Source organism: Symsagittifera roscoffensis, chromosome 8 (assembly GCF_963678635.1).
Source record: "Symsagittifera roscoffensis chromosome 8, txSymRosc1.1, whole genome shotgun sequence".
NCBI classification, from domain to species: domain Eukaryota; kingdom Metazoa; phylum Xenacoelomorpha; order Acoela; family Convolutidae; genus Symsagittifera; species Symsagittifera roscoffensis.
In genome coordinates, this window is record NC_087069.1 from 18,469,214 (window position 1) to 18,480,126 (window position 10,913).

The following is a 10,913-nucleotide window of genomic DNA, read 5'->3' on the forward strand; positions in this document are numbered from 1 at the left end:
AATGAAACAGGTCTCAATTTTTTTAAACTAATTTGTGGATATATACACTTTCTAGCCATCTAAAAAGCTAAAATTTTCAGCTTGTTTTTCTGACAGAAAGATGAATTAGATGACAGTCTATAAATATGGAATTATATGGAACTGTTTTACAAGAACTTTTCAATTCAATTTTTCCGTATAATTTTTGAAATAACTCACTAATTCCCGTTACCTGAGATAAGATATTTTTAGTCTGCCAAATGAAACAAGCCACAATTTTTGTCTACCTAATTTTTTGATATATATATTTATATATACAATTTTTAGCCACACACAATAAAAATTTTTAATGAGGTTTTATGAGGTTTTTACTTGTTTTTCTGACAGAAATGTGAATTAGATGACAATCTGTACATATGGAGTTGTATGGGAAGATTAGACAAGAATTTTCGCGTTCAGTTTTTTCTTATAAGTTTTGTAATAACTTACCAATTCACGTTCACTGAACAATTCCATATTTTTCAATATGTACAGATAACCCGCTTAAATGGAAAAAATTCTTACGTTGAGATAAATTTTAGTCTGCCAATTGAAACAGGCCGCAAATTTTGTCTATCTAATTTTTTGATATATACATTTTCTTGCCACACACAAAAAATTGAGCTTTTGAATTGTTTTTTTTTGACAGAAATATGGATTACATGACAAACTGTATATACAGAAATATAAGGAACTGTTTGACACGAATTATTTTTTTTCCTTTTTCTCTTTACGCTGATTACTAGTTCACGTTCCATGAGTTAAAAAACTCTTTTCAAACAATTCCATGTAATTTCATATGTACACATTGACATCTAAAATCAAATTTTTTAGTAATATTGATTTGACATTTCAAGATGAACTTCAGTCTGCCAATTGAAACAGGGCATATGTACAGATTATCATCTAAGTAATTTTTTTCTGTTCGAAAAATAATTGGAAGTCGTAATTTTTTGGGTGTGGCCAGAAAGGATATAAAACAAAAAAACATTGATAAAAGTTGTCGCAGTTTCAAGAGGCAGATTAAAGTTTTGTCTATAAAAATTCTGGACTGAGGCTTTCAACCGAACGATTCAAATTTTTTTTTGAAATTCAACTTTTTAATATGAATGATTTAACATGGTTATATGATAATTTTTCTGCCAATTTTGTCGACTAAATTTTGGCTATATACATTCTCTAGCCACACAAAAAGTTATTTTTTTTACTTGTTTTTCTGATAGTATAATCTTTCTCCGTATAAACTTTGAATTGACATACCAATTCACGTTACCTGAAAGAAAAAAAAATCTTGTCAATTAATTGAATATAGTTCCATACAAACAGATTACCAGTTTATGCGAAAAAAAAATTATGTGGTAAGATAAATTTTAGTCTGCCGATTGGAAAAGGCCACAAAATTTTCTCACTAATTTTTGGATATATACATTTTCTAGCCACACACAAAAAAGTAAGGTTTTTTCTTGCTTTCTGACAGAAAGATGAGTAAGATGACAATCTGTAAACATGAAAATAATTGGAATTTTTTGACAAAAGTTTTTCATTCAACGAACACAATTTAAATAAAAGACAATTTAAATTCGATAAAACAGGCCACAATTTATGTCTACCTAATTTTTTGGTAAAAAACACTTTCTAGCCCTACACAAAAAAATGAGGTTTGATTTATTTTTTGACAGAATTATGAAAAAGATGACAGTCTGTAAAAATGATATTATAGGGACACGAAATTTTTCATTCATTTTTTCCATATAAGCTTTGTAATAACTTAATAATTCACGTTCCATGAATGAAAACGTTCTTGTCACTTATTTTTATTTAATTCCATAAGTACAGGTCAGATTTTTTAGTATTCAAAATTTGAAATTTTCAGATGAATTTTAGTCTGCCGATTGAAAGAACCCATAGGTACAGAATAACATCTAAGTCATCTTTTTGTGAGAAAAAGTTTAAAAACCCCAATTTTTTGTGTGTGGCTAGAAAATTTGTATGTCAAAATTCAGGTAGATAGAAGTTGTGGCTTCTATCAATAGGAAGATTAAAGTTTAGTTTACCATACCAAAGTTTTAATTATAAAATTTTAACTTAGATCACATTCAGTATATATGGAATTTTATGGAATTGTTTGACAATATGTTTTTCAGTCAAAAAATTTGAATTTGTAAATTATTACCGAGCCTATATGAGAAAAACAGAGGTTAAATGGTAAGGTAAGCGTTTTCGTAAGTTGGAATGTTATCAGTCAGTTATTAGTAGGTTATAAGTAGTATATTACAAAATTTTTATGGAAATAACAAAACTTATAGGGTAAGATAAAATTTAATCTGCCAAAAGAAACAGGCCACAATTTTTGCCGACTATTTTTTGAATATTTATAAATTCTAGCGACACAAATTATTAAAGTTTTTACTTAATTTTCTGACAGAAAGATGAATTAGATAACAATCTGTACATGATGAATTATATACAACTGTCTTACAAGAAATTTTCAAGTCAATTTTTCCGTATAAGCTTTTAATTAACTTACTAATTCACGTTACCTAGAAAAAAAACTTCCTATCAATTAATTGTTTATAATTCCATATGAACAGATTACCAGCTTATTTGAGGAAAAAAAACTTAAATGGTCAGATAAACTTTGTGGTCTGCAGATTTAAACAAGTCACAATTTTTGTCTACTTGATTTTTTTATATTTTGGTTTTCTAGCCACACACAAACAGTTATGGTTTTTTACTTGTTTTTCTAACAAAAAAAGAATTAGATGACAATCTGTAAACATGAAATTATTTGGAATTGTTTGAATAGGATTTTTCATTCAAGGAACGTGGAATAGTAGGTTATTAAATCGCTACGCTAGAAAGTCCCTAGGGCTTGCAACCCTCTGTTTCAACAATCAATGAGTTTCCTATAAGCGTTGCATCGTTTGCAGACGCACCACATACGCCAGGGCAGTTCACTAGCTCCTTGTAATTATTGTTAGCTTAATTTCAGTAACCGTTGACAATTTTCTGTTTTAATCTACTCAGGTTGTTCAAATCCGTAACTTTATTGAAAAAATTGAAAAAAGCTGTTGACCGGGTCAAAAACTTTCATCGCATTCGAATAAAAACTTACTAATTCACGTTCCATGAATGATAATTTTCTTGTCAGACAATTCCGTATAACCCTATTTGTATAGATTACCAGCTTATATGGACAAAACAAAGTTTATTTGGTAAGATAAACCTTAGTCTGCTAAGTTCTAAAAAGCCAAAATGCTCATAAACCAACTTAATACTACCATATCAAAACATTAATACTAAAAAATCTAAACTTAGATGACGCTCTGTACATATAGAGTTCTTTTGAGTTGTTTGACAAGATTTTTTTCTATCAAAAACGTGAATTAGTAAGTTACACCAAAGCTTATATGGGAAAAACAAAGCTTGAATGGTATGAAAACTTTTAGTCTACTAAATAAAACAGGCAACAATTTATGTCTAACTAGTTTTTTGATATATACACTTTGTAGCCACACACACACAAAAAATTAAGATTTTCACTTATTTTTTTCGAGCGGAAGATGAAAAAGTGACAATCTGTACGTATGGATTTGTAAGGAACTGTTTGACACGAGTTTTTTTTCCATATAAGCTTTGTAATAACTTACTAATGTAGGTTCCATGATTGAAAAAGTTCTTGTCAAACAATTCCATATGATTCTGTAAGTACAGATTTCTTTTAAGTTCGGATTTTCTAGTATTCATCATTTGATATTTTAGGATGATTTTTAGCCTGCCAATTGAAACAGGCCATCTGTACAATTTATAATCTAAAACATCTTTCGGCGAGAAAAAGTTGTAAGAACCGTAACTGTTTGTGTGTTACTAGAAACTGTTTATATCAAAAAATGAGGTAGAAATGAGTTGTGGCCGGTTTCAATAGGCAGACTAAAATTTTATCTTACCATATCAAAATAATAGTACTAAAATCTCTACTTAGATAACAATCAGTACATATGGAGTTATATGGAATTATTTGACATTTTTTTTTCATTCAAAGAACATAAAGTTGTATGTTATTACAAAGCTTATAAGAAAAAAAAACTGAAAGTACAAGGTAAATTTTTTCCGTAAATTAGGAAGTTATCAATCAGTTATTAGTAGGTTATTAGTAATTTATTACAAAAACTTTATGGAAATAACAAAACTATATAGTAAGATAAATTTTAGTCTGCCGGATGAAACAGGCCACAATTTTTGTCGACTAATTTTTGGCTATATACATTTTCTAGCCACACAAAAATTTAAGGTTTTTCTACTAGTTTTTTTGCTAGAAAGATGAATTAGATGGCAGTCTGCACATATTGAATCGTATGGAACTGTTTTACAAGAATTTTTCAACTAATTTTTATTCCGTATAATCTTTGAATTGACTAACTAATTCACGTTATCTGATTGAAAAAAAAATCTTATGTGGAAAAAACAAAAGTTATATGGTAAGATAAATTTTACTCTCCCCATTGAAACAGCCCACAATTTTTGTCTAACCAACATTTTGTTATATACTTTTTCTAGCCAAACACAAAGTTTATGTTTTTACTTGTTTTTCTGACAGAAAGATGAATTAGATGACAATCTGTAAACAAGAAATTATTTGGAATTGTTTGGATCATTTTTCATTCAAGGAACGTGAATTAGTAAATTACTACAAAGCTAGGCTACAAAAATGATCTTAGAACATAAGTACTAGTTTTAATAGATACATACATCGTCAGGGACAAGTCCCAGAAGCTTGAACCCCTCTGTTTCAACAATCTATGAGTGTCCTTTGAGGGTTGCATCGTTTGCAGATGCACCATATACACCAATGGCATGTCACTAGCTCATTCTAAATTTTGTTTAGCATAATTTGAGTAAATGTTGACAATTTTTTGTTTTGATGCACTCAGGTTGTTCAAATCCGTAACTTTTATTTAAAAAATGAAAAGAGCAGTTGACCGGGATCAAAACTTTCATCGTGTGGTTCTATGTACGTTGTGAGCGGCAGATATTTGCACCATTGAAGCTTCTGAGGTATTCGAGGATCCGTAGATCCAATGCATAGCTTTTTTCTGGATGCGTTCAATGATTTTCATTTCTGTTTTGTTCAGGAACACTGCTTGAGCGCAGTATATTAGACTGGGTACTAAATATCCAACATAACATTTCAGCCTACGCTTAATTATTAAACAAGTAGATACATTTCTTTCTAAAAAGAACAGTGACTTCATTGCTTTCATGTGTAAAGAAATTTTACTTGAACTTGCCTAATTTTTTTTTATATATACACTTTCTAGCCACACGCAAAACTTTACGGCTTTATCTTGTTTTTCTGACAGAAAAAAAGTGTTTATTTAATGATATATACACTTTCTTTCTAACCACACCCAAAAAATTAAGGTTTTTTTAAACTTTTTCTGACAGAAATGACATTGATGACAATCTGTACATGTGGAACTATATGGAATTGATTGACTAGATTTTTTTCACTCATGGATTGTGAAATAGTAAGTTATTTCACAAACCTACGCTAAAAATTGATTTTAGAACTGAGTTGTAAAAATAATACTTGAACATGCATCATGTTACCGCGCGAAGTTTATATCTCAAAATACTCGTTTCTTTGAAATCTAGCATTCAGTTGATAATTATTATCAGTTGATTGTTGCAGAACGCAACACTCCAACACAAACACTTTTTGAGCAATATTTATGCTCAGTTTTTATTTGAAAAAAATTACTAATTATGCAAAAAGTTAGTAAATTGAAAAATATATGCAGTGCTCGACCGATGCTTTGAATGTGTTAAGCTTCTGCTCGACTTTCTTCAGCTTAAAAACTTTGATTTTGTGCTCCGCTGAAATTTGTTTTTCCACTGCGGGTTTTCGGTAGCAAAGCTGCACTTTCTCGAATTTGAGTGTCAAAAAGTCGAGCTCCTTCAGTCTCTCATAGATCAGTCAAAAATTTTATTTTTTTTCCATATTTAATTGTTTTTTTGTTCCAGCGAATCTCAGAGAAGCTATTAAGCTTATCGAAAAAAAATATTCGCACAATCTCCCGATTCCAGATTGTTTTTTTTTGTTGAGCCAAGCTTTTTTTTAAATCTAGAACTCTCACGTGTTACCCCTATTACAGCCGAAAACGGTCAGGCTGTGGTAGACCTGAAGCTAGAGTTCAAGTGAGAGCTCGTCCGCAAACAATATAATTGCGATGGCATGGGTGCGAACACACGGTATGACGATCTTAAAGGGAACACCGTACCAGTATGCTGAGTGCCTCTTTAGGTTAACCTTTGTGTTCTAATATGCGTATTTATAGATAGTTATTCTCTTTCCTTAGCCTTATTATTTGTTACATACTTGAGAAAAGCCAATACGGATGGAAAAATAATAAGGATCACAAAATTGAAAAAATTCTCGTTCAGAATTTGTATAAAAGAATGTTGTAATTTTGTTTAGAGCCCGAACTGCCAAACGGCGTCAGCTCTATGACAGGTGTTAAAGCAACGGGGACCACGCTAGAGATAAGTGGCTTCGGAGTGCCGTCAGGGCCATACAGTTACCTTGAGCTTAAGCCTCTTTATGATCAGGACTGTGGGAAACCAATCATCGGGAATTTGACCAGAGGAGAGACTGATCTCAAAAGGAAAGACTTGGTGCCCGGTTGTGATTACCATCTGAGATATTCTGCCGTGTGTCGCGCTGATGCAGGCTTAGTTGAGTCAGCTGTAAACTATTTGGACATTTGCACAAGTAAGTGTTATGTACAAACTTCCTTACGTTTCACATTTCAGCGTCTGATTTTAAGTTTCAAACGGTAGTGGACTCGGGTGGGGGGGGGGGGGGGGGGGGGGTGGGGGGGGTGTGGTGGGGGGGTTGGGAGCTGGTTGGATTTGGCGGGATCGGGGTTGGGTTGGGGGGGGGGGGGGTTGTTTGGTTCGGAGGTGTTTTTTTGGGGGGTGTTAGTTGGGCTTGGGGGGTGTTGGTTGGGCTTGGTGGCTTTAATAAATGTACGCCCTCCTTAAAGGAGTTGACCCTCTGGCCAACCGAAGTGTTTCTCTTTGCTATATTTTACGCCCACACTGTTTTTCATCAAAAATTTCAAAAGAGTGGCCTATAAAAAAGGGTTTTTGCCCGGTATTTAACTCCTCTGGCACAATCCAGAATTCGGTAGTTGACATACCTTTCTCGTGCCTTAACCCCTGGATAAAATTCTGATGTTCGCCTGTATTCCAATCAAGTTTTCAATCAGAACTGTAAATATGATTATAAAAACTAAACACGTTCAATGTTTGGCTTGTTTTTTTTGTGATACATTTAATTAGACCAAAGCATTATAGCTACCAAAAAAATGGTAATTAATTTTTAAAAAGACCAGAGGACAAATTTAAACAATTTGCAGTAACTGAGATCAGCGTGATTTTTTTAGCACAGCTTCAGAAAATTTTGCCTGCATAATGCTTGGCAAAATTTCTCTAAATCTAACCCATGGAAAAAAACTCTGATGCTCGCCTGGTTCCCAATCAAACTTTCAATCAGAATTCTAAATAGAATTTACACAAACTAAGAAAAAACACAGTCGTTCAATGTTTTGGCTTGTTTTTTTAAAATGAGAAACGCTTAATTAAGCCAAAGCATTGTAGCTAGCAAAAAATGGTAATGAATTTTTAAAAAATTTCAGTTTACTTCAAATGAATACAGCATGTTTGCTTTCCAACAAAGCTTCAGAAAGTTTTGTCAGCATAATGTTCAGCAAAATTTCTCTAAAAACTGAAAAAAAATCAAGTCTAGAAACAGAATAGCAAAATCTCAGATCCAAATTGTACAAATACTTCAACTAGCAGAAAAAAAGTCGTCAATGCAGTATGACTAATCTAATACAATTTCTCGTACTGAAGTTCAAGTTTGGGGATTAATTTTTGGCCGTTGCAAATATCAAAACAACAGGATCCAATGTCAGGGCACCGACTAGCATGAGGCTCTTAGCGCAATTAGAATCCCGAGATGAGATCATATTGAAACTTAGCGTTAAAAACAGTGAAAAAAAACAGCGATCGCCATGGATGACTTATCGATGTTCATTGCCACAATAGCATTTTTTATAGATAGATTATCGCTGAATTGGCTAATTTTCAGCAATGAAACAGCAATAACAACCTATTAAAATGAGCAAAAACATAGAGCTACTGGGGTTTGCTAACTCAACCGTTAGCTTTGTAGACATGTATGCTACCTCTGCGCCATCCCTAAGACTACAACTAAAACTCTCATTTGAAAGCTACTATATTGAGTTGAAGTTTCCTAAGTTTTGGCGCTGATTTTCTACGGAATTATTACTAAAATAGCTCTGAAATATCACAGGTTAAGCTATGCAAAAAATTCTGAATTATGCATGAACTAGCGCTGGAAAATAGCGATCACTGGGTTTTACAGAAAAAGCGCTAATTAACGGTGGGACTTCAACCCGGGATTGAGTTTGTTTTCTGGCAATTTGCAGCCAAAATTTAAACTGATTTGTGCCGCTCTTATGATGGAATCCGAATGGCGGAGAGAGCGCGGAGACCAAATGATTAAAAACGAACTTCAGCCAGTCACAATATTAGAGAAAATTTCTTATTAAGCTAATAAATCTAAGCCAATAGAAATAAAATTGACGTATTGCAAATTAAGCAAACACATGAAGTTTCATATATTGTCAGATCATTGGAAAACACTCAATACTTGGTTGAAACCGATTAAAAATTGGAAAGTAAAACAAAAGTCATTTGATATCTGCAAGAAATGTTAGGCAAAACTTAACTGTCGTGCAAAAACTATTTTCTGCTAATTTCACTTATAGTTTGTGCATCAACCATTTAGTGAATACGAGGGTCGAAAAAGTTTTCCACAGTTCGTTCCTTCCATCATGAAAAAAACCCTCTTGCTGCTTCGAACTGAGTTTTTATTTTAATTGAGCTTTCTTAGATGTACACATGCACATCACCACGCCCCGTTTTTGTCATACAAAACTGTCAAATCAAACAAATCAGTAGTCGGGAACTTGTTTTATTTAGGAAAATTGCACGGTAACCAAATCTAAACATACTATTATACTATTATTTGAGTTAAGACCGATGTGGTTAACTCATAGAGTAATTTCGGATGGGGTACACCGTCTGCTCGTCACGCTATCTTATTTTCGGCCGGATAGATTCGTGCAACTTCTTAGTCTAATACCGATCCTAATCTTACTCTTATATCTACTAGTCTCAGGGTGTTTAACTAGTCTCTGCTAGGCTCAATAGATCTAGAGTATACTGGCTTATTGCAACTGCTGAATTTCTCTTGGAGAGGCAACTAATTTCTAAGTTAAATTCAAATCTCGCTGGTGCTGAAATTACTAGTAATTTCAGCACTTACAAATAAGTGAGTTGTTAGTTAGATGGATTATGATTGGTTAATATTAAATATTTCACAGTGGTAAAATATATAATTTATCCAATAATAAAATGTAGTTTAGATCAGGTTCCATTTTGCTCGGACGGATATAAACTCGATTTTCAAACCAATCTTTGTTGCAACTTTTTTTCAACACTTTTTCCAGTATATAGTTCAGTAAAAGTATCTACACTTCGTGTGACCAGTATGTGCATTCTTTCCTCAAGTTTCCAATACAATTCACTTGGAAACCATTTACAATTATTGTTAATTAGTTCAACGATTTGATTGCAACCTTAAACCTCTTTTGGCTTAGACTCTCCGCTTTTGGTTGTTGTTTTCGCCGTTCGACGCTCGCGTCACATGATTCAAGCCCTTTTCGACCCGTTTTATTTAGCGAGTGGCATCCCTGTTTTGCACTGAGTACCATTACTTAAAGCACGCGCTGCACGCGGGCAAATTTCTCGAGTTTCTTGCTTTTTTATTCTTCTGTCTCTAATTTTTTCTTTCGAAAGTTTATGCTAGCTCTATCGATTGGCAACGATCAGAGTTTCTTCAATTCGCTTGTCTTGAACATACGCTGATTTCAGTTTTCTTAAATTCTTAACTATTTCTGAAAGAATTGCTTATCATTGATCGCTGACTCTTGTGCTTCTTTGAGTGTCAGTTTTGTTTTTAAAAAAAATTTCTGAACTCTGTATCACTCGGTTGCAATGAGAAAAAAAACATTGTAAGTGTTTCAGTTGGGCATCCAGTTTTTTTCCCATAGATATGTAGCTGCCACCGATGATTATGTTAGTCTGATTTGTACAATAGGCGTTGAGTGTACCCCCACGGATTTAAAATCCCGCGCTTTCACTGATTTTTATTCATTTTTGTATTTAATTTGTTTTTATTTATAGCTTAGTTCTGTTTATGCTTGAACTTTATCTTTTTATGTTGACTCTTTTTGAACCAAGTTAACATCCTCCCCCTTAAACGTATTTGGGAGAGGTAAGAGGATGTTAACTTGGTCCAAAAAGAGTCAACATAAAAAGATAAGATGAAGCATAAACAGAACTAAGCTATGAATAAAAATAAATTAAAAATAAAAATAAATAAAAGTCAGTGAAAGCGCGGGATTTTAAATCCGTGGGGGTAAACTCAACACCTATTGTACAAATTAGAGTAACTTAATCATCAGTGGCAGCTACATATCTATGGGAAAAACTGGATGCCTAACTGAAACACTTACAATGTTTTTTTTCTCATTGCAACCGAGTGATGCAGAGTTCAGAAATTTTTTTAAAAAACAAATCTAACACTCAAAGAAGCACAAGAGTCAGCGATCAATGATAAACAATTCTTTCAGAAATAGTTAAAAACTCAAGAAAACTGAAATCAACGTATGTTCAAGACAAGCGAAATGAAGAAACTGGACCGTTGCCAATCGATAGAGCTAGCATTCCAATTTTTCTTC

General features: G+C 32.9%; 1 protein-coding gene across 1 annotated transcript in view; it reads left to right on the forward strand.

The window, feature by feature from the left end:
- The window catches only part of LOC134853176 (uncharacterized), a 71,496-nt gene that overhangs the window by 18,493 nt on the left and 42,090 nt on the right, over positions 1-10,913 (forward strand). Inside the window, exon 6 of the mRNA XM_063869133.1 lies at positions 6,497-6,790. Coding sequence (XP_063725203.1) covers positions 6,497-6,790 — 294 coding nt within the window. The remainder of the gene's footprint in view (positions 1-6,496; positions 6,791-10,913) is intronic.